At 46.5% G+C, this 24291-nt stretch overlaps 1 protein-coding gene across 2 annotated transcripts in view; it reads right to left on the reverse strand.

Annotated features, from left to right (window-relative positions):
- The window catches only part of BTAF1 (B-TFIID TATA-box binding protein associated factor 1), a 1094445-nt gene that overhangs the window by 142704 nt on the left and 927450 nt on the right, over positions 1-24291 (reverse strand). For both annotated transcript variants that reach the window (XM_086922506.1, XM_086922505.1), the window contains exon 32: positions 12472-12602. In XM_086922506.1, the coding sequence (XP_086778632.1) occupies positions 12472-12602 (131 nt within the window). The remainder of the gene's footprint in view (positions 1-12471; positions 12603-24291) is intronic.

Consider the following 24291-nt stretch of genomic DNA (forward strand, 5'->3'; position numbering starts at 1 on the left):
TACTAGATAGAGTGGTTTTGATGTATGCCACCTTGAGATAATGTTTCAACGCAGTTGGCCCCAGGGTATGGCATCGTTGAGGCCTTCTGTGTTGGAGCCCAAACGGAACACCCATCTTTGTTCCTTTTCAAAAAGGCCAGTTTCAGAGGGTAGCTGTTCAATGATGGTCCACATTAGCTCATTGACACAGTGCTGCCTCTCTAGGTAATGTGCTGCCATCTTCGTTGTGGATTTTGTGCATCTCACATTACTCTTGTGTTCACTTATCCTCACTTTCACGGGTCTAGTGGTCATGCCCACATATTCTAACCCGCAGGGACAAGTGATTAGGTACACCACGTTCTTACTGTTGCAATTAGTAAAATTGCGTTGTTCCCACTTGCTTCCATTCCAGAAGGTGAGAGACAGACTTTTCTTCGTTAGGTGGCAACTGCTGCAGTTGCCGCAGGGATGATGTCCTTGTATTCCTTGTAGCCTAGGTTGTTGGCTGGGTATGTTCGGTGGTCTGTTGTGTACTAAGATATCCTTGAGATTTTTACCTCTCCTGTGGGCAAATAACGGTTTCTCCAGGTTTAGGGTTCCGCTGGTTAGTATTCTCCAATATCTGTTAACCATTTTTGACACTTGGTTCGAGTGTGTGCTGTATGTGGTGACACATACTGGTCTTGCTTCAGTATTGTTTCTGGGAACTTTGTCCTCCAGCAGGGCCTCTCGATTGTTATTAAGTGCCATTTTCATTGCTGAGTTTATTACTTTATCAGGGTAGTGTCTGAGTTGTAGTTTCTTTTTAAGATCTTGGGCCTGCGCTTTGTATTTACTTATGTCACTGCAATTGCGGCGTAGGCGGAGAAACTGCCCAAATAGCAGGTTCTCTGTCAAATGACGTGGGTGGAAACTGTCGAAGCGTAATAAGCAGTTCCTTGCGCTAGGTTTGAAATGGGTTTCTGTTTTCAGGAAACCCGAGTCATGGTAAATGTTGAGGTCCAAGAAGATCATGGATTAGTTGGACATGGAATGGGTGAATTTTAGGTATGCGTTTTGGTCGTTTAGCCAAATCAGAAAGTCAATGACTGACTGGCTGTTCCCTTCCCAGATAACCAAGACGTTGTCTTCTACGAGCAAGAGGGGAAGCTAGTGATAAACATTACACCATGGCCCCTGACCGGACTACAGAATAAAGTACTGAATAGAGGGTTGGGTACGTACCCACGAATAAACTAGATACTTTCCGTTTACATACAGAAGTACAACACTTCATCAGAAGTATGAAATTAAAAGCCTTCTTTCACAATCGAGAGGCCACCCCTGACAATTCAGACACTGGCCTGAGACCTAAGTCCACATTCACACCTCCTGACCGTGCCCTACCAGTTGAGGTGTTGGCTTTCGAAAAAGCCCTGATGGTGGAACTCAGCAAAATAGACAACAACGATCACCATACCTTCCACAACATGAGCAAGCAGGAAAGTAAAGCAATAAGAGAACTTTCCCAGAACAGGGATTTGATGATAAAACCAGCAGACAAAGGGGGAGCAGTGGTCTTACAAACCACAACAGCATATGATCAGGAGTGTAGGAGACTCTTGTCAGACAGGAGAAACTACAGAACTCTACCTGATGCACACCCTATTTTTACTGCATACCCAAGATACACAACACAAGAGCTTGAAACAACCACCTGGTAGACCCATAGTATCAGGCATAACGTCTATCCTGGAGTCTTTATCAAAGTTTGCCGACGCCTTCCTGAGACCATTAGTCCAGGCCACGGATACCTACCTGAAGGACACAAAAGCTGTCCTACAACTACTAAAAGACCTTCTGTTCAACCCAGACTTGCAGATATTGCAGAGTCTAGATGTGGAGAGTCTCTACACCAGTCTGCCTCATGACGAGACTCTCCTCATCATAGAGGAGGTACTACACTCAACCACGTGGAAATACCAAACCCCACGAGGGGTCATAATGGAGTGCATCGCAACTGCTTTAACAAAGAATTTCTTTGAGTACGAGGGCACTCTGTACCTACAATGCCACGGTACCAGCATGGGCAGCACTTTCGCGCCGAGCCTGGCGGGCCTGTATGTGCACCATCTAGAGACCACCAAGATCTTCAACCCAGATAACCCCTTCAGGAACAACATCCAGACGTGGAAGAGATACATAGACGACGTCTTGGTTATCTAGGAAGGAAACATCCAGTCAGTCATTGACTTTCTAATTTGGCTAAACGACCAAAACGCATACCTAAAATTCACCCATTCCATGTCCAACGAATCCATGATCTTCTTGGACCTCAACATTTACCATGACTCGGGTTTCCTGAAAACAGAAACCCATTTCAAACCTACCGCAAGGAACTGCTTATTACGCTTCAACAGTTTCCACCCGCGTCATTTGAGAGAGAACCTGCCATTTGGGCAGTTTCTCTGCCTACGCCGCAATTGCAGTGACATAAGTAAATACAAAGCGCAGGCCCAAGATCTTAAAAAGAAACTACAACTCAGACACTACCCTGATAAAAAAATAAACTCAGCAATGAAAATGGCACGTAATAACAATCGGGAGGCCCTGCTGGAGGACAAAGTTCCCAGAAACAATACTGAAGCAAGACCAGTATGTGTCACCACATACAGCACACACTCGAACCAAGTGTCAAAAATGGTTAACAGACATTGGAGAATACTAACCGGCGGAACCCTAAACCTGGAGAAACCGTTATTTGCCCACAGGAGAGGTAAAAATCTCAAGGATATCTTAGTACACACCAGACCACCGAACATACCCAGCCAACAACCTAGGCTACATGGAATGCAAGGACATCATCCCTGCGGCAACTGCAGCCGTTGCCACCTAACAAAGAAAAGTCTGTCTCTCACCTTCAGGAATGGAAGCAAGTGGGAACAACGCAATTTTACTAATTGCAACAGTAAGAATGTGGCGTACCTAATCACTTGTCCCTGCGGGTTAGAATATGTGGGCATGACCACTAGACCCGTGAAAGTGAGGATAAGTGAACACAAGAGTAATGTGAGATGCAGAAAATCCACAACGAAGATGGCAGCACATTACCTAGAGAGGCAGCACTGTGTCAACGAGCTAATGTGGACCATCATCTAACAGCTACCCTCTGAAACGGGCCTTTTTGAAAAGGAACAAAGATGGGTGTTCCGTTTGTGCTCCAACACAGAAGGCCTCAACGATGCCATACCCTGGGGCCAAATGCGTTGAAACATTATCTCTTATGTGGCATACATCAAATACCACTCTATCTAGTACCCGATCAACCTGTATTCCTCCCGTATACCATGATCACTGGCATCTGCCCAGGTCCGGTTTCATACGGAACCTCAGCATCCCCTCTTTCGAAGCAGCCAAGTGCTCAATAATATTTTTTGAGATCTGTAAGTTTTCATAACATTGGTGCTGCCAGTAAAAAACCTCATTTTGCCCCACAACATCTTTATTGCTAAAAAGAGCTGTTGTAGACTTTAAGTACCAATATCGAAGTTACCGATAGACCATGCTGCCAGTATACTTCATTTGCCCCATAGACGCCTTTCCTAAAAGCCTCTCTGCACTGACACCGGCATAATAAAGCAGCCGGCCCACACGATCCGTGCATGTGCATTCGCCTAGTCTCCGACTACGGCGCATGCGCACTAACATCCCCCGAATCTGAGCATGCGCGAAGGTAACAACAATGCTCACTAGTGCGGAACCGGGAAAAAGAAGGGAAAAGGTAATAACAGCCCATGTTTGGGCCTACATCCGACTTCAATTAGCCCGCAATTTGGCAAAGTAACTCTAGACACCAAGGTATAAGTAGTACAAGCCCTCCCCACACCGACACTATCGCTGGAGCTGCGCTGAGGGGAAGAGGGCGAATAGTCTCCTGCAAAACCGTGAGTTACTAACAAGCCAGAAAGCAGATTTACCAGTGGATGCAAGTAATGGATCCTAAATCAGGTTTTCTAATGCATACAGATCGCTGAACCAAGCATGATGGAACCCCCAAAATGCGCTAAAGGCTCATGAGGCATTGTAACCAAAAACACTAAGTAAGACAATTACTGCCATAATACGTTTTTATCCCCATACTTGAAGGAATTTTTGGAACCAACAGCTATCCAAACGTGTGTTGTGTCTGTGTTTATATGCGTGTCCTTGTCATTTTTGTCACTATTATCCACAGGGTGTATGATCTTTGGAGGAAATCTACAAATATATATATATATATATATATATATATATATATAATGACACATCGTGTTACCGCAGGAGTAACATACAGATTGTTAAGAACACATGGACTGAACAGCATCGTAAACTACAAGTGTGGAGAAGTGCTGGTTTACTCACACATGAGGAATTCAAATACCTCAAAAAGGACCATCCTGTGATCCCCACGTGGTACTTACTCCCTAAAATTCATAAAGACAATCTTGTACCACCAGGCCGCCCGATCATCTCGGCTATAGACAGTTCCTTAGAACACGTGTCCAAATACATCGACTTTTTTCTGCAAAACCATGTCAAACAGCTTCCTTCCTATGTCAAAGATTCTTTTGATTTTCTTGCTAAAATTGAACATTTCATATGGGAGGATAACATGGTGCTTATGACTTTGGATGTATCATCCCTTTACACCTCTATCAAGCATGAGGATGGACTCAGAGCCATGGATTATTATTTAAACAAAGACTTACCTCTCCCCACGGCACATAACAAAATGTTGGTTGACATGACCAGGATGTGCTTGGAACAAAATTTCTTCATTTTCAATGGCGCAATCCACCACCAGGTCAGAGGTGTGGCGATGGGGGCCTGTTTCTCACCTAGCTACGCGTGTCTTCACGTTGGGCTATGGGAGGAACAGGTCCTAGTCGGTCAGCACCATGATTTCTTTTCTCATAATATTGTTTTATATTTGCGTTACATTGACGATGTGTTCTTGATTTGGAGGGGGAGTGTGAATGAGGCCAAAAAGTTTGTTGATTTGATTAATTTGAACACCATTAATCTCAACTTTACGGCTAATTTTAGCACTGAGTCTATTTGTTTCCTTGATGTTGAGGTATTTGTGGAGGGTATTGGCCTCAGTACCAGATTATACAGGAAGCCTAGTGCAGGTAACACTATCTTGCATTCTAATAGCCAACACCCAGCTCACTTAATTCGGAGCATTCCCTTCGGGGAAATGCTCCGAATAAGAAGGATCTGCAGCACAGATGCCGAATGCGCGGCTGCGCAGGAGGCATGCAGATTACGCTTCCTGGCTCGGGGCTATTCTAACGAAGTCATAACCAAGGCTATCACACGCTCCAATTCAGTAAGCAGGCAAGAGGCACTAATTCCCAGAACGAGTAATGCCCAACTGACTGGTAACATGATCAAGGATGCTCAAACAGGTTCCCCTAGAGCTATTTTAACTTTCAATCGCCAGCATGGGGCTCTTCGTAAGATTCTTAATAGGAACTGGAATCTGGTTCTTAGTGACCCCGTGATAGGTCACATGCTGGATACTAAACCGGTTCTGACTTTCCGAAGATCCCCTTCGATGTCTAAAGCTCTTGTCAGCAACACTTTGGAACCTAAGTCTTCTAACACCTGGTCTGCATTAAAGAAGGGCTTTAAAATCTGCCCCCAATGTAAGGCTTGCCGCTTTGGCAGTAACAGGACACATTACAAAAGTCCTTTTTTTGAGCATCCAACTGCCATCTCTAAATGGCTTACATGTAAAACAGAATATGCCGTTTACGTGTTGGAGTGCCCTTGTGGGCTACAATACGTGGGCAGCACTAAGCTGCCCGCCCACAAGCGCATCCTCCAGCACATAAGGGCTATTTCTGGACATGATCAAAACTATCCGGTTGCCAGGCATTTCCAGGACAAACATCTAGGTGTCCCTGATTCACTTCTCTTCTTTTTAATTGACTGTGTTGAGGCTTCAAGGAGAGGAGGTGACCGTGAGGCTAAACTCCGGCTCCTGGAGACTCGATACATTCTGGAGTTAAACACCAAACACCCAAACGGTCTTAATGACAGGGAAGACCTTTACACTTGCCTCTAAATCATTTCCATACCTGCCCATGCCTGTCCGGATATTTTATAACTCAATTTACTGTTCCCTAATAAATGTTTCCTGTTGTATATATGATGAATTTTTCTTAATCTCCAGCACATTGCTGTTCATGATTTTATCCCTTGGAATCATCTATTTTTAATACCTTGCACTTTACTGAATCCTTGCACTTCACTTTATGCACTTTATCTGTCTATGACAATTATCGTGACTTGCCCACTTGGGCCCTATTTTGAACGCATACTTTGGTGTCATTACTTTGCTGCTACTTGATATTTTTTATTTGCGCGATTTGCAAATATTATACCGACTTGTACATACTGGAATGTTTGGTTTTTAATACTGTAGTTTGCACATAGATGAAATTTTTTTATCATGTGCATTTATATAACAGTGAAAAAAAGTTTTAACCTGTACATACTGATTCATGTACTTTATTGGTTATAACAATATGAATTGTTCAATCTTGATGCTTGGTAAGCCCACTTGGGCAGTATTCACCATTCCAATGTATTCATATGCAGCAAATGCGTGTTTTGAAGTATTTCCTTCATTTCCATGACACACTTTTTGCACTGTCACTTTAAAAGTCTAGCTCGATGTACACTGTTTGTCATGTGATCAAGCCTCCCTGGAGGCGAAACGCGTCATGGCGGCAGCGCTGGCTCTCAGAAAATAAACACTTTTCACCAGCACCTTTTGGGTCGGCTCTTTGTTGCTCAAAACTTGGAGACTTGCTGTTCCATGCAACAAGGTTCGCTATATATATATATATATATATATATATATATATATATATATATATATATATATATATATATATATATATATATATATATATATATATATATATATGCATGTTCATTGTCCTTAAGGTCACTGAAACCTACATCACATTTACGAATGCATAATGAGAAAGGTATTGATTATGTACTTCTCTCCCTCCAGGTCTTGTTAAAAACGCCAACTGGGCGCAGAGACTATGTGTTGATCTACAATTTAGGTACATAAACACCTATAGTTCACTATTTTTGTATAATACACTTTTATATATACATTCATGTGAGTAAGGTGGGGAATGTTGTGCATTTTCCGTCTTGAAGGAGTTTCGCACTCCGAAACATGTTCATGTCGATGCACTAAAAAGAGGTTAATGTACATAATTATACACCAGTAACCTCACACTGCACCCTTTTTTAACAATACCAGCCCGGGGCTTAATTAAAGTCTTTTTTTCCCACGAGCCAGGTATTTTGTAAGGTATCACTTTCACCACTCCACCACTCACATTAAGAACCCGACACACATCCACACATAGTCCACAGAAAGTGCTCCCACGTAGTCGTCGGTTGTAGCACGCCGCATTCCGTAGAGGGGTGCGAAGATCCCAATGATGAAGCATGACACCAAGGGACCTGTTGGTGTGTGAGGGGTATTTTAACACGGTGTGCTCCCCACCACAGTAGAGACCACCACCACAACCCCCCCACTCCCCCCAAAGTGGATTCCATTTTGTTTATTTATAATCACTATAGTCATCATTTCTTGCAAAAATCTGCAAATCCTAGAAATGTACTAAAATATAACCAATGGGATCATTGTCCTACGCCACCAAAGGGTAGCTCAAGAACATTTTATGGCGAATTTCCATACTTTTCAGGTTTTAATGTTTCAAATCCAGAATCATTTTACTTTAAACATGTTTAATAGAACAGGAATGAAAAGAATGCTGACAAATACCAAGCAAATTTATTCTGCGGCCTTTTATGCTCAGATGTCTTCGCTAGGTTTCGACTTTTGGAAAGACAATATTGGGATAAAAACTGTCTGGGGCACAAAAGATTGGCAAGTGCAGGAGATTGAAGCTTTATTTAGAGCCTGCATCAGACCTGAGCAAATTATGTTTTTAAATAACACTGTTTAACAGACATCTTGTCTTGGATTAGCCAAGATAAAAGATTTAAACAATCTGTCCATACCTACACCTGATAACAGTAACACTTCAGAGGGGGTGCTCAACGTACATACTATTTTGCATCACAACAGAACAAATCCAGATTGGGAAAAAATGATTAATCTGGCCCACAAACACATGTCAAGATAGATTCCTGAACAAAAGTCAGGGTTTCAAATTGACTAGGCCAGAGCCAAGATATGATCAGAGACAGCATCAAGGAATAGTAATAACATACAGTGTAGGGAAACTGCCTTGAGTGGCTACACAAATCTACACTAAATGAAGTAAAACAACACTTCTCTTTACTTAAAGATGGCGCTGATCTGAGGGTGTTCTTACAAGGACCTACTAAACCGCATCATAAACGTTTTATATACGCCGGTATCTATGCATTGTATAATGAAATAATGAAGCATGGAAGATTACGAAGCAGAGACTGCAGAACGAATGCGAGAAATTGATTGTATTAACTTAGAGAAATCTCTCTCTGTAGTTGACAATGGGTTAACGACTCCGTCGTCCAGGATATATTCTTTGGACAGCATAGTATCTTCTGCCATAGACATAATGGAACAGGACTTGGTCATGTTGCAACATGGTCAGTAACAACTACTTCCTATAAAGCTATTGGGCTGGACGTTACAAAACCTTTGTTCAGGTTATGTGCCTTGGCATTTAATCAATACCACATCACTGTTTTCAGAATTTAATCTCACTGATATTTAATCTCAATGATAAGCAGATCAAACTGGCACAGAGGGGAGCAGACTATACAGTGCTGAGCATTGAAAAACTGGAAAGATTGTCATTAACTGTCGCTGAAAGACCATCAACAGAATGGATTATACACGGAACAATCACTCTCTGCCTGTTACAATTTTCCATTTTCAATACTGCCTAAAACACATACCAGCAGGCATATATGAAAGGTTGGGTAAAGAATACATCAAGACATCCTGGGTTTTACCATACACACACAGATGCTGGACAGGGGGCAAAGAAGGGTTTCTTAGTGGTAAAAATTGTAAAAAACGCACTAAGCGGTTCTCTCCTTTGTCAGGGTATTAATTTACACGGGCCTGCGTTGGTTCCTCTAACAACTTATCCTGCCGCCTGCAAGGTTCACCAGCTGCGGTGATTGATCCAATTTTTGGACAACTTTCTAATGGAAGTTACCTCATGTTGAATGATCACAGCTGCTGTGGCATGTTGCCAGGTTTACCCTATCTCGTAACTGTCAGCCAGGGTCACTTGCTGTATGCAAGTATTGTTTCCAAAAACCAAGACAGACTGGGAGTCGCCGTTGTGGCCTTCACTGAACATCTCTTCTATAAGAATTGATACTTTAAGCAGAATGAAAGCCATTCATTTGTAAACAAAATATGTGCCACTGACCTCAGCCAAAGAAATGTATGATCTGCAAGTTGCAAGGACTTCTGCAGAGATACATGCCCCTTTAACCACAAATTGCCCTATACATTTCTCAGAAATGTTAGGTCGTATCTTAAACATGTCTGATACGAGTGGTATTGTACATGTATTTAAGACCGTTTTTTTGGGACTGTTAGCACCCTTTGAAGCAGTTCTAGGCATATTTCCAAACTTCGTGCACTCTGTTTGGCAGACGGCCTCTCATTTTGGGACTCGCAGCAGGGATACTATTTTTTCTCTTACTGCTCCGATATGGCAAGCCAATGAACCAGCGATACCCAGTTCACCGTAGAGAACACTAAACTGGCGATGAAGTGTCGTGAGCGCATAGTCCAAATTTTGGGTTTAAATTGTTTAAGAGAATTGAATACCACATGGTTGATGTCATTCAGACCAATCTGGCAAGATTGCATCTTACCTGTTGTACGATGCCTGCTATGAGGAGAAGAATGCATGTTAGACATATGTCTCACACTCCCATTGGCACGCCGTGTTCTGAGAGACTCTGAATTCGACCTTCATTTTTTCAAAACAAAGATTTAACTTTGGAACTCTATTTTTTCTATGATTATTAATTTTTCCAATTTTGTATTTTTCATTTTTTGACACAAAGTAATCTGCTTCAAGTAGAACTATTCATAGAGAAATAGATTTCTTTGAAACGACTTCCAGAGACAATATTTGACCTTGTCCACATTCAAACAGTTTATATATTCTGACATGAAATGGTCTCGACCTTTTCTTCTGTATTTAAGATCCATTTCATAAATGTATTTTCGTGATTCATTCGGATAGCATTTTCAAACGTCAACTATATGCTTTGAATGAAACATTGCTTTTAAATGCATACAGCACAAATGCTCTTTTCGTGTACAACCAGTACCAATGCATTTATGTATTTTGGGTGAGTTTTTAACACATCATATTTAGATATGTTTTTATGTGTTTAGAACTTAGTAATGTCGTACATAAGAAAGTGGAGTGGGTGTTGTGTGACGTTTTAGGCTCCGAGAGAATTGTCCCGATTCATGCCTTATATAGGTATAATTCAAATTGCCCTTATATAGGCATAGAAATCAAGCCCTTATTTAGGCATAGCCCATGTTACCCAAATACAGGTATGGCTACTTCCACCCGTATCCAAACGTCACAACGATTTCTTGGAAAACCAGCTTAAGCAGTCAGGGACTTCCCCCTTGCTTGAATATTGATTTCTCCAAGAACTCAGTTACTTTAAAATGAACAACTATTCCCCAGGGTTTCATTCATGACGTTCATATGCCCGACTTTACGTCAAACTATGGCATTCCTAAACACCATCAAGGTATAAATATACCTTCACTGGCAATAGCAAACTACAGTGGTTCGGAGCAGATCGACAGCCTACTTGCCCGATGCAGCTCGCTAAAGCAAGTGCCGAAGGTAGCAGACTCTCCAGCTGATGCACTGATCAGGAAGCTGACTTTCTCCTGCCGAAAATCCAGCTCCAGTGCTTCTGGCTCCCCTTGCGGGGTGTTAGGAAATAGAATCCTGAGACAGAGATACCAGTCCTCCTTCATTCTAAACCAAGGTATGGAGCTGATCAGAACCTAGAGAAACCTTTGGTAGATTCTTGGCAAAAAGAAAACTAAACCTATGCTACACAATACTTACTTCTTCCCTCGTACTAGTCTTAGGTTAGGTACATTGGGGTAGGCGTTTTTTAGAACTACCAGTTGAGTATTTTAGCCTGTGTATTTATTTATGTATTTTTATATGGCTAAGAAACCATACAATGCTCTTACAGTATTATTTTATAATACTATTCTCGCTGTACGCATTATACTTTGCAGTCTGCATAACGATTGTAGCAGATAACTTCTCTTGCATGAGAAAGAACACTGTTCAATAAACCTTTATTGAAAACGCCAGTCTCTCTATTTCTCTGCAACTCTGTAGAAACGAAGCATGCACGATTGACTGAGTGAAATACTTACGTATTGTTTCCGTGATTCTGAGAGATATATTCTTATTCTTGGGCAACAAAGTTGTCATGTTTATGCGGCTGTCAGAAACTAATCTCTTCTTGTGAATTCGAGAAAGTTTCTAGTGACCTCTGAGTTAGCTGGCACACACACAATTAAGTTTAGTATATTCGATAGAGACCTAGTTGACCTCAGTCCTACGTCAAATCTATAGGATATATTATTCCAATGCGTAGAGCCTATTGGGAATATAGGAACTACACTACAATGCTACCTGAGAAAATCTGAATGAATCAGAGAACAGAGACCCAACACACAAGATGGATGTTGCGTGGGTCTGTGGTGGACAGTTTCATATGGGCATGGCACAGATTAAACACTGTGGTTTGAAGGAAAAAGATCTCTGCATACCATAAATAAAAGAAAAATTTGGGGAAAGAATCAATAAAAACACAAAAGATGGAAGCAGAGCGCCAAGCACACAAATGCAGAAAAAAGAGAACTAATGCCGGGCTGCAATATGTTTCATCACATCTGCATGTGAGACGGAGCAGCCACGGAGTCCGATGGCCCCGCGACAGGCACGGGGACCTATTGCAGAAAAGCTTCTGGATCCAATTGAGCACCTGTGGATGGGGCTCAAGAAGCTTTGTCTATGGCCATGGTCAGGTGAGGATTGGGTTTTTAGAATTGCAGGGACTGCAGAGTATGGGGTATTTTCTAATGTTGAAGTATATTTGGCATACAACATAATTGCATGTTTCTTACCAGTAAAACACAAACATAAGCTTTCAGGTTTGAGAGTTTGTTACTCCTCTCAGAGGTAACAATGGGCACCATGGGTCACAATTACCAGCATATTTTGTATCTAGACTGGGGCAGGAAGGAAAGGAATGAGGTAGACCGCATCTATAAATCTATAAATTCGAATCCGTTAAGCATGTCCTAAGATTAATCACAATGTGTTACCAATTTAATACTTCCATTTTACACTAAAAAGTAGTAAAAACAATTAGTGCTACTATTGAACATACCTGCAAAGGACTCAGTGTGCAGTAATAATCTTGAATTATTTTAGGAGGAAGATCTTGCAATACATCCTCTTTCATTCGTCTTAACAAAAATGGCAAAACTTGTCGGTGTAAAGCTTCCATTGCAAGAACTCCTATTATACGAAAGAAAAATAAAACACACAAATTGTTAAGGGGATTAGAAACATTACCAGTGGTTGAGATAAGCATCCATTGCAAATTAAAAAAGCACTAGCAAAACTGACAGGTTCGACTTACAACTGAAAGTGCCTATTCAGTCACAGGTGAGTTTAGGCACCCAATAAGTCTTCATAATGCACCTTGGCACACATTATTGCATTCATCCATCAGTCCATTCTACCGCGTAAACATGGACTCACTATGTACAAACTATTCCAAGATGGTCACTCGGAAAATGCTGCACTGGGCAGCCATCTTTGAAGGGTATTGTGCATAAAGGAGCTGTGATACACATTTGAGCAGCAAGCTAGCTGCTTGGTAAAACTGTGTGGAGTGGCAAGACAATCTGAAGAACAAAAGAAGAAACAAAAAAGAGAAGGCAAGAAATGAGATGGGGCCTAGAAAAAGAGAAGATGGAAACTCAGGGCATTAGCAATCCCTCCAGAAGGGTGTTGGGAGAGTACAACCTACTATTTTCCTCAGGGGCTATTTTGTCCCACTTTGCACTGCTTGCCTTAGCACAATATCTAGTACTGAAGAGTCGGGTCAGATGGCCATCAAACAGAGCAGCAGCTATAAGGAGGTTTGTTAAAGGACTTCTGTATTGTCTCAATTCACTTTTGGTGAATTGTCATTCATCTAAGAGGAAACCACACATACTTTCTTGGAATTCTTTTGAGTCTTAGAAATGTTGCCCTTAAAGTTGACTGCTAGCTGTGTGTCATCAGGAAGGGCCATAAAATGACCAGATCAGCAGGGCAAGTGGGGGCATCTAGAAATCTGATACCTACGGGTTTAAGGCGGCACCCTGGTCTCTGCACAACCCTTTGGAGAATGAGGAGCAGAAAGTTGGACTGTTTCTGAACGATTTGTAAGAAAACATATAAACTGTCTAAATTAAACATACCAAGTTTGTAGACACGGTGAATAAGGATATGATGAGAAACAATTAAATAAAGAGCTGAGACAGAGGACGATCAAGAGAGCATTACATCCTTTATTCAATAATAAACCAAAGTCAGTGGTAATGACGAGTAGAACAGTTTCTGTACCATGAAAAGGGGGGATGCCAACTGAAGGATCAAAAATATTATGCTTTTCAATAAAAGGCTGAGAGTTGGTTAACATTAGGATGAATCAACATTGATAGGGAATGCCATATTACCTTGTGATAAAATTCCCTTTTGTAAAATCATATTGGTCCATATTTAGCAGCTTTGGCTCTGGTGGAATGAGCAATTAAGCCTACAGGAGGCTGCTTCTTTGCCAAAGTGTTACCAAGGGGATGATGGACGGAGCGTTTGAGAAAATCAAACACTCACCCCCAATCAACTGATCTGGGTTTAATCCATCCCCATTCTTTAGCTCACTCCACCACCCCAGTTCAGACATGGCCATATGCAAATCAGTCTGACCCCGTGCCTCATGGGACAGTCCAGCCCGAACTGCCAAGCCATGTTTTCCCTGGACCGGAAACAAGCATCCTGGGACCGTTTTGGGATTCATAAACCTCCTCAGCCAGGCTATCTTGAATCCAGTGGTAGAGTGAGCAAGGGACCCACGTCTGGGTATACCCTACCAACTTAGGGCGAACAAAGTGATACCAAAGGGGTATGGATTAAACCCAGATCACTTGACTGGGGGTGAGTGTTTGATTTGCCCAAACGCTCCGTTCATCATCCCCCTTTAGTATCTCTTTGCCAAAGTGTAGCACATCTTGATGCATAGAATGACCCAAAGTGAGATGGTCCTTTTCTGCACAGCCTGACTTTGTCACTCGTACATACCCCACGAAGAGTTGGTTGTCCACCTGGAACTCTTTAGTGCGGTCAAGGTAGAACAACAATGCTCTTTTTGGATCAAGACTGTCACTCCTCTTCTTTAGAGGGACATGGAGAAGCAGTGAAAGTGGGCAAGGTGACAGACTGTCCCACAACATGGAAGGGTATTACCACTTCCAGCAGAAAAGAGGCCCTAATGTGAAGCACCAATTTGTCAGGGAATATCGTCAGAAAGGGAGGTTTGGACGATAGAGCCTGTAGCTCGCTCATCCTCCTGGCAGACGTAATTACCACTAAAAAGGCGGCTTTTATTGTGTGCAGCCTGAAGGGGCAATTCTGCAGAGGCTCGAAAGAAGCACATATAAGGAAGGAGAGAACCAAATTAACGTCCCACTGAGGCATAATGAAGGGGGAAGGTGGAAACAAATCTACAAGTCTTTAAGGAATCTATGTACAATAGGTGATTTAAATAAAGATGGTTGATCGGTAGCCTTAGGAAGGCGGACAAATACCCTTTAAGGGTGCGCAAAGCAGACCACTGCTGGGCAATGGCCAAAATAAAGAGTAGGACGTTGGAAAGGGAAGCAGAAAGAAGGTCAATGGACTTTTCTGCACACTATATTACAAATTTCTTCTACTGGCAAGCATATACCGTATTAGTGGAGTGATGCCGGGGTACCAGAATATCACTAAAAACTTTTGGAGGAAGGTATAGATCTATCAACTGCCACCGCTCAATCGCAAAGTTAGAAAGCGTTGAGCTGACAGGTTTGGGGGAGGACCCTCCACTGCTGGTGCGACAGAAGATCCTGCAGAAGGGGCAGTCTGATCGGAGTATCGATGATCATTTATAGAAGCACAGGATAAAACACTCTCCGTGCCCAGTCCACGAGTCACAAGGATGACTTGGGCATGGTTGTTCCTGATTTTCTTGAGAACGCTGGGCAGGAGTGGCATGGGCAGAAATGCATTCAGTAGGCCTCAGTTCCACTCAAGATGAAAAGCATTTCTGAGCAAGAGGCACCTTGAAAACTCCAGCACACAAAACTGCTGGCATTGCGCCTTCTCTGCGGAGGCGAACTGATCAACTAAAGCGCTCCCCACTTCTGAAAGAGACCATGCGCCTCTTCTGGATGGAGACAGCACTCATGATCCGCTAGGCATCGATGGCTGAGTTAGTCCGCCCTGGCATTTAAGGAACCTGCCATGTGTTAAACCACCATGGATATGCCCTGGTGTTCCATCCATATGCAGAGACGCAGGGCCTCTTGACAAAGATGCCACAACCCCACTCCGCCCTGTTTGTTGCGGTACCTTATGGCGGTGGTGTTGTCTGAACACTTGAACTAGCCTGCCTTTGATTTACGGTAGAAAGGCTTTCAATTCCAATCGGGGTGCTCGAAGCTCCAACAAGTTGATGTGGAGTCAGTAGTCCTCTGACAGCCCCAAGGCACCAAAAGGCGACAACAGCGGGCCAGAGTAGAAAAAGGAGCAGCGCAGCACACTAAGGAACAACTCGTGCAAGCCAAGGCGAAAGCACCGGGTCGCAGTAAAGCACCAGACGGCTAGAGCAGCAAAGTTACCACTCAGTGGAACCACCCGCAAGCCAAGGCTAGAGCCATCCTGAAGGCACAAGCATGTGAAAGCGCCTCAACAGAAAGAGAGAAAAAGAGGAAGAAAGTCTGCAACTACAACCACAAGGGTAAGGGTCACACCCCCGGGACAGAGGAGCAAAAGAAACCAAACCCCAGATTACCATGCCAAAGGGCATACCTCCTGAAAGGAGGAGGAGTCAAGGACAGGAAACCCATCCACGGACCACAGTGCCATCTGAAAGGGAATAGGAGGCCAAGCACAGGTAAAGAACCTCCCCACGACGAAGACGATGTGGGGATCAGAAACTCCAACAACAGAGGGAAAGAGCAAGGTAGGCCCCCACGCTGAACAGAAACCAACTGGAGGGAAGCCTGACCGGAAGAAAATGAAGAGGATACCCACAGAAGACAAGGTACACAGAGGGAGGCAACTGCAGAAACCCAAACAGAGGGTCCTCGCAGAAACAATTAGGAAGGGTGGGTCGTGAAGGAATCTGCATCTAGAATAGTCTCTACCAGATATATTGTTACCGAAGGTAAGTAACTTGTACATCTGATAGAGACTAATAGCCGCAGATTCCTTAACGTAGAATAGATACCCTAGCCATACCCAAAGGGAAGGAGGGTATGCGAAAGGACCCACCAGCCTTGACTCAATACAGGGCCCAGAGGGGATGAGTCAACCGGACAGGGAACAGAGCCCTGTCCCCCCCAGGCAAAAAAGATCCCCTCATTCAGCAGACAACCAGTCCCAGAGGGGATGTGGGAAGATGAGCAAAAAGTGCGGTCCGCCCTCCCCAGCAGGAGGAAACCAGGACAAGGCAAAGGGAGGCCAGAGCACCCCGAGCCCAGTCAAGTACCAAGGACCTCCACCAGAAGCCCCAGAGGCACTCAGAGGAGCACCAAGAAAGAAGAGCTACCCAGAGACTCCAAGGAGAAGAGGCAAGGCCGCGCTGGTGGAGGTGAACATATTGCGCCCTCAGGAGTCTAACCAGCGGGCCTCCCGTGACGGGGTAGCCAACACCGATGGCAGAGAAGGAAAGGCAGTCTGCAAAAGAGGGCCCCTGGTAGAGGGCGGAGGGAAAGAGACAGGATCATGCGGCGCAGGCCGGTGACTGTGCAGAAGTTGTTGGAGCACCGGGTCCCCCGAGCCGGGCCGCCCCCAAAATGGAAGTGTGGACCGACGCCTCGAAGGGAAGAAGCAGCTCCCGACCACCAGAACCCTGCTGGAGGACCTCCAAAAGATGATCCGTAGGGAAATGGGCAGCTGGATCGCCCATGCGCAATCCCCGCAGCGGTGGAAACAGCTCGAGCGAAGGCAGCGCCTGCCTCTGTAGGTCCCCGCGATGGTGAAAGCAGCTTCTCTGTGGGCGACGACTGCAAGCTAAGGCGGCCGATACAGTCCAACCGGAGGAAGGAAAGGCCAAGCCCGAAAAGGGTGAGGGGAGACCGAGGAATGGGGGACCGGAGGCCTCTCTGGCGAAGACTGGGGCGACGGCGAAGAGCCGTCCTTAGAAGACGCTGGGGAAAAAGCCATGACACGGTGCCCGTCTCCCGAGAAGATGAGACCATCAACCACCGAACCTCTGGAGAACAGGGGGCATCCGAAGATGAATCAACTACCCGATGCTGGCCCAGCGCCGTAGAGTCCGCGACTGGTCCATACCGACCGGCGTTGAAGGAGACGCTGGGACGACCTCCGCCACAAAGCGCGGCGCAGGAGACCGAGGCCGTGTCGGAACCGGGGCGGCTAAGGAACGGCACCCACTCGATCTCCAACGAGGCAGCGGCCTGCGTGGAGGGACGAGAGGGACCCGGGGACATGCCCGACCCCTAGCCAGCCCCGGCAGCGCCGCCAGTGCCAGCAGCCGGCAGCGCCGCCAGTGCCAGCAGCCGCCGGCGCCGGAGTGGCGTCGCCAAGGCCGCCGCCTGCCCAGAGGACCGAGGAGGACTCAGGGACACGCCCCGAGCCCAGGCAACCTCCTGCAACACCACAGGGACCCCGGCAAGAGTTTGCGGTGAGGCAGAGGCGCCGTGATCCGAAGGAGGGAACCCCGAAAGGTCGCATGCGGCAAGGGATCTGCAGACATCCCCGGAGAAGGAGGAGCCAACGAGGCCTGCAAGGCCGCCGCATAGGCCTCCATCTGGGGTCTAGTCGCCCCCATGCCAGATAGGGCGGCGACGCGCGACCACCCGCGTAGAACCCACGCCCCCAATAGGCCAGGGACCAGCCTTCGGGGACAAACTGCAACACTTACCAACAGGTGTGCGACGCTCTTGCGGCCTGGGAGAAGGACGATGTCGGAGAAAAGGGGGCCGGTTCTTTAAGCCGTCCACGGGGGATGGACACAGTGACGATGCCGACCTGGACATGGGCGCCGAAAGGAGTTTCATCCGGCACTCCTGCCGGGACTTCGGCTTCAGTTGTTGACACGCCTCACAGTCTGTGGAGTCGTGGTGCTTCCCCAAGCACCATATGCAGATGGAGTGAGGATCCGTCACAGACATCTGGCGCGCGCGCAAGACTAGCACATTTTGAAGCCCGAAGGCATTCAGACACTGTACACAAGAAAAAACACTCAAGGCAAAAAAGGGAGGGTTGAAACAGGCCGTGATACACGATTCGGGTCTGCGTTGCACGCGGAAAAGAAGAAAACTGACATCAGTGCGCCAGGGTGGGGCTTATGTGACCTGGCTGACGTCAGGCCCGCGGAGGACGTCGGGTGGAGTCGCGTGGCACCGCCTCCTCCCCCGGCACGCAGGGATGCGGGGCAAGAAAGTTTTCTGGATCCAGTGTCACGCCTGGGGGATATTCTACGTTAAGAAATCTGCTGCTAGTAGTCTTTATCAGATATGCCATACTCACTGTTCAGGTGGATAGGCCCGAAACCACATTGTGTCCAGAACACCTCAGATGAAAGGGAGCGCCTGAGAGCGAGTCAGGTGAGAGCTGCAACCACTACCATCACCTTGGTGAACATCCGAGGGGTGCTGGTAAGACCAAAGGGGAGCACCGAGAACTAAAAGTACTCGTGGTCCAATGTGAATCACAGGTAACGCCTGTGGGCAGGCAGGACAAGAATGTGAAAATATGGGTCCTGGAAGTCCAACACTACAATCCAGTCTCCAGGGCAGACAAGCCCTGAGCCAATATGAGCATCTTGAATTTTTCCTTTTTTCGGAATTAGTTGAGGGCCCGGAGGTCTAGGATAGGATGAAGACCGTTGTCCTTTTTCGGAAACAGAAAGTAGTGGGAATAGCAACACGAGCCTACTTCTGGCGACAGAACCCTCTCTATGGCTCCCTTGGCCGAGAGCCATGACTTCCTCCTGGAGCACAAGCAGAGGATCGTCAGTCAGCTAGTGGGAGGATGGAGGCATGGAGGGAGGAGTAGTCTTGAAGGGGAGGGAGTAGCTCCTTCGGATAATCTGGAGAACCCACCTGTCCAAAGGGATGTTGTGTCAGTGATGGAGGTGATGGCGGAGCCTGCCACCAACTTCCCATGGCCTGGAAGGGCAAGACAGGGGTGTGGGGGGAGTGTGTGGGGGGGGAGGATTTGGCTTGACCAAACTTCTAGCTACCTGACCCATGGGGTCGGAAAGAACCACGCCCCCGTTCGGGCAGGGGTTCTGGAACTTGCACGACGGTGGCTGGGGTATGGCTGGTGCGTTGAAAGCCCCTTCTGTAGCCACAAAAGGAGTGAAAGGCAGACTGGAGAAGAGTGGTAAATGGGAGGCCCAAGGACTTGGCCGTGGCACGCGAGTCCATGGAGTGCTCCAACATTGTGTCTGCCTTGTTTCTGAAGAGACTGGTGCCATCAAAGGGCATGTCCATTAGCAAAGCCTGAACATTCACAGAAAAGCCAGATGTTCTCCGACAGGCGTGGCATCTAACACCCACTGTCTTGGAAACCGATCTGTCCAGCGAATCGGTCGTATCTAAGCCACATCAAATGGCAAACTTTGCTGCATCTCTGTCGTCTGTTAGGGCTTGGGGGAGGATCGCCCGGGCCTCTTCTGTGGCCTGTGGCAGCACTTCCGAAACCATTTCCCACAGAGTGGAAATAACGGCCCAATAAGCATGTGGTGTTCACCAACTGAAAAGCAAGGCTGGCAGAAGAAAACATGTGTGCCTTAACTGTCCAGCCTCTTCGATTCCGTGTCCAGGGGAGTTGCAGGGAACGCGCCTTTAGGAGTAGAAGCTTGGACCACACTCTCTGGAGTGGGGAGGGTAGGGCGAAACATTGTGTCCCCTAGGGTACGGCTGTACCTGTGGGCGATCCACTTGTTCACAGGAGCCCCTGTGCTAGGTTTTGACCACGTTACCTGAAGGACGTGCATGAGGGTTTTATTAAAAGGGAGCAGGGATTCCAAAGAAGCAGTTCCCGGTTGTAGCACCTCCGTCAACATGCTAGTTTTGACCACCACGGAGGGTAGCTGGAGGCCAAGGACATAAGCGGCCCACTCACCACCACTGCATAAGTTGCTCCCTCCTCTGTAGCAGGAGAAAGCATGCCAGTATCTGGGAAGGTATCCAGACCGCTGGCTTCACCCAACTCCTCATACCAGTCCATGTTCTCATAAGACAGGTCTTCTAAAGGGTCCAGCAACCCCTCCCATTCTTCTCCCAATCCTAGCCCTCCAGAATAGGGGTCAGGAAGCGACAAAAGACCAGTTGGTCCTATCGGCACCAGAATCAGTGTTGGTCGATGCGATTCCGGCTCTGTGTCGTCGGGGATGAGAATAGGACTGGTGTCACTGGTGAGCGCCAGTAGCATCGCAACTGGCATCAGGGAAGGTCACAATGGCACGACCGGCACCAATCAAGATTCGTAGCCAGATGCAGTGGGAGACATTTGCATCTGGGCCAGAGCAGAACCTGATGGAGCCTCCACTGACCCTGTGGGGTCTAAAAGCACGCTGGAGGGGTCGGGCTGCTCAAAATTGAGACGGATGACCATAAAATTATTTAAATTGAGTGGGGGTCGCTCCTGCTCCCGGAAAAGTGGGGCAGCGCGGATGCGAAAACAGGCTTCCCCGTCGTTTCGGCTGACGGATCGGGAGAAGTCGAAACACGATTCGACTTCTTGTGCCTCTTACCTGAAGGTCCCAAAGATAATCGTGAGTGGGATGAAGAGTACTTGGGAGCTTCCCCTCGACTGGGACCGAGACCTCCAAAGAGACCGCGTGGCCTTGCCTGCTGGGCCGCAAGCAGATTTAGGGACCCCTCCCTCAAAGCCTTAGGGCAGAGCTTTCAAAACTGTGTGTCTCGACACAGTACTGTGTCGCCTGCAAATGGTGGGTGTGTTGCGGGATGACACCGGTATTAATGGCAGGCACCGAGAGGAATTCGTACTACGTTTGACCTGAATGCCACAGTTCTAAATTGTGGCCTTTCCACATCCTGAACTCATACAGCTACTTAAAGGCGACTATTTTCATAGCCCTCACAATACATGATTAATATATTGCATTAAAAAAGAACAAAAACACACAACATACTGGAAAATGCAAATAGTCTAAGGGAGCAGCAGCGCTATTCGCAGGCTGAGAGGGAAGTGTCCTGTTTTTGCTGGCTGACATCAGTGTTGGTGGCTCAAGGGGGGGGCCTGACTGTAACCAGCAGGGACATCAACATTATATGGCACCCTCTGCTCTTTATGTGCCATTTTTCTGATTTTAGGATTGGTAGATGAATCAGTGTGCTCTATCAAGGAGAATGCAAATGCATTACCCATTTTTTACAACAAACCTGGACACAATAATATTGTGATCTTCCAACAATACCTCATTGTACAGTAACCTTATGGTGCCTTTCCTCTGAAGAAAGCTCCCGTCACCCTCAGGGGCATATAACATAAAGGAAGCAATGAAAGTGCCAGCTCAGAACAGGTCTGTTGCACAGTTTTGGGCCGAATAGTGTTGCAAATGATTGAAATATTCGATCCGTTTTTACCATCTTATAGTGTGGCAAGTTTTTTGCTATTTGAACTTTAACGGAATGTACTGCTTTTGACTGGAAATGTAATCGAATGTGTTGACCTCTCAAAACAATAGAAGAAAGTATAATTACGTAACAAAGTAAAATGTCACCACAACATAAGCATAACAAGGTACAACACAACAAAACATGATGCAATACAACAACAGTACAGAACAACAGCAGCACAATGCAATAATCCAGCACAAAAGGACAATAGCACAAAAGGACAATAGCACAAAACGTACAGCGCACCACAACAACAAAATGCAACACAAGAACCTTGCACAAACTTTCTTACTACATCCAAAACACTGCATTTACAATACTATGGTAAACGGTGTTCGCATCAAGCACTACCTTATCACCAAGGACGTGCATTAGGGCAGAACAAAAATCTACTCTGTGAGACTAACCCTTTGATTGGAATCCACTACAGACCCAGGAGTCCTAACAGATGCCAGAAGACCAACACCATGAGTTGTACCTATGCAATCTATGCTCAGGACTACACAGCATACTCTAATGACTCAACTAGGGCTATGAACTCTGGTGTAGTAAACTTGCGGGACTTTCTCCAGCCTATCACCACTGCAAGCAATCCTAGTATGGTGGCACAACACTGTATGGTAATCTGACACACAGGATAGAGTGGTCAAATAAATCACAGCTAGATTAACTCCAATGCTAGTCCTGGTTTTCTGTAGTGTGGCAGTGCTGCTCTATGCTCCTCTATACTCCCAAATAGAGATTAAGGCCTAATGTTTGTGTAAACCTGTATTTGTTATCAAGGAATATTTGGTCATTGGTGGGCTCGAGAACTATTTTAGCAAGTTTTCACTTCCATCAGCTCTTGCAACACAACGACTGTTAATTACTAAAGCTATGCGGCAGACCTGATCTGACAAAAAAAAAATATCATCAATGCAGAACATACATTGGTAAAAACAATAGGTCTCACATCTTTCAGGCTGTAGGCACTCTTGGGTATATTTACAAGGGTACTGTGCCACAGGAACGCCACTTTTACCAACATTCCGGTGGTGCAATCCCTCTTCATATTTACAAAGTGGCATTAAGCTACTTTTTGTGGCTTTACGCTGCTTTGTAAATACGTACCCTTTTGTTAAAGGCGCATGCAATGGGTGTTTCCCATTGCTTCTTGATGCTGCCCCAGATTTACAAGAATGTGTGAATCTGAGGCAGCGCTAAAACCTAACGCATGCAAATGTAGGCAGGGAGACAGAGGGAGGGAGACAGACAGAGGGAGAGGGAGGGAGGGAGAGGGAGGGAGACAGACAGAGGGAGAGGGAGACAGACAGAGGGAGAGGGAGGGAGACAGACAGAGGGAGAGGGAGGGAGACAGACAGAGGGAGAGGGAGGGAGACAGACAGAGGGAGAGGGAGGGAGACAGACAGAGGGAGAGGGAGGGAGACAGACAGAGGGAGGGGGAGGGAGACAGACAGAGGGAGGGGGAGGGAGACAGACAGAAGGAGAGGGAGGGAGACAGAAGGAGAGATGGACAGAGGGAGGGAGGGAGGGAGACAGAGGGAGGGAGACAGGGGGAGGGAGACGGGGGAGAGGGAGGTAGACAGACAGAGGGAGAGGGAGGTAGACAGACAGAGGGAGAGGGAGGGAGACAGACAGAGGGAGAGGGAGGGAGACAGACAGAAGGAGAGGGAGGGAGACAGACAGAAGGAGAGGGAGGGAGACAGACAGAGGGAGGGAGACAGAGGGAGGGAGGGGGGGAGGGAGACAGGGGGAGGGAGACAGGGGGAGGGAGACAGGGGGAGGGAGACAGGGGGAGGGAGACAGGGGGAGGGAGACAGGGGGAGGGAGACAGGGGGAGGGAGACAGAGAGAGGGAGACAGAGAGAGACAGACAGAGGGAGACAGACAGAGGGAGGAAGAGAGACAGAGGGAGGAAGAGAGACAGAGGGAGAAAGAGAGAGGGAGGAGGGCGACAGAGGGAGGGAGACAGAGGGATCGAGGCAGGCAGAGGGAGGGAGAGAAGGAGACAGAGGGAGGAAAACAGAAAGACTGAGACAGTGAGAGAGATAGAGAGACAGTGAGAGAGATAGAGAAAGAGAGAGAGAGGGAGAGAGAGAGAGAGAGGGAGGGAGAGAGAGAGAGGGAGAGAGAGAGAGGGAGGGAGGGAGAGAGAGAGAGAGAGGGAGGGAGGGAGGGAGGGAGAGAGAGAGGGAGGGAGACAGACAGAGTGAGTGAACCCCCCCCCCCGAATCCCTCTTAGGTGGTTCGGGTTTGCTCGCTACGCTTGTTCGCTACACT

This window comes from Lissotriton vulgaris, chromosome 5, assembly GCF_964263255.1.
Source record: "Lissotriton vulgaris chromosome 5, aLisVul1.2, whole genome shotgun sequence".
In the NCBI taxonomy this organism is placed as follows: Eukaryota; Metazoa; Chordata; class Amphibia; order Caudata; family Salamandridae; genus Lissotriton; species Lissotriton vulgaris.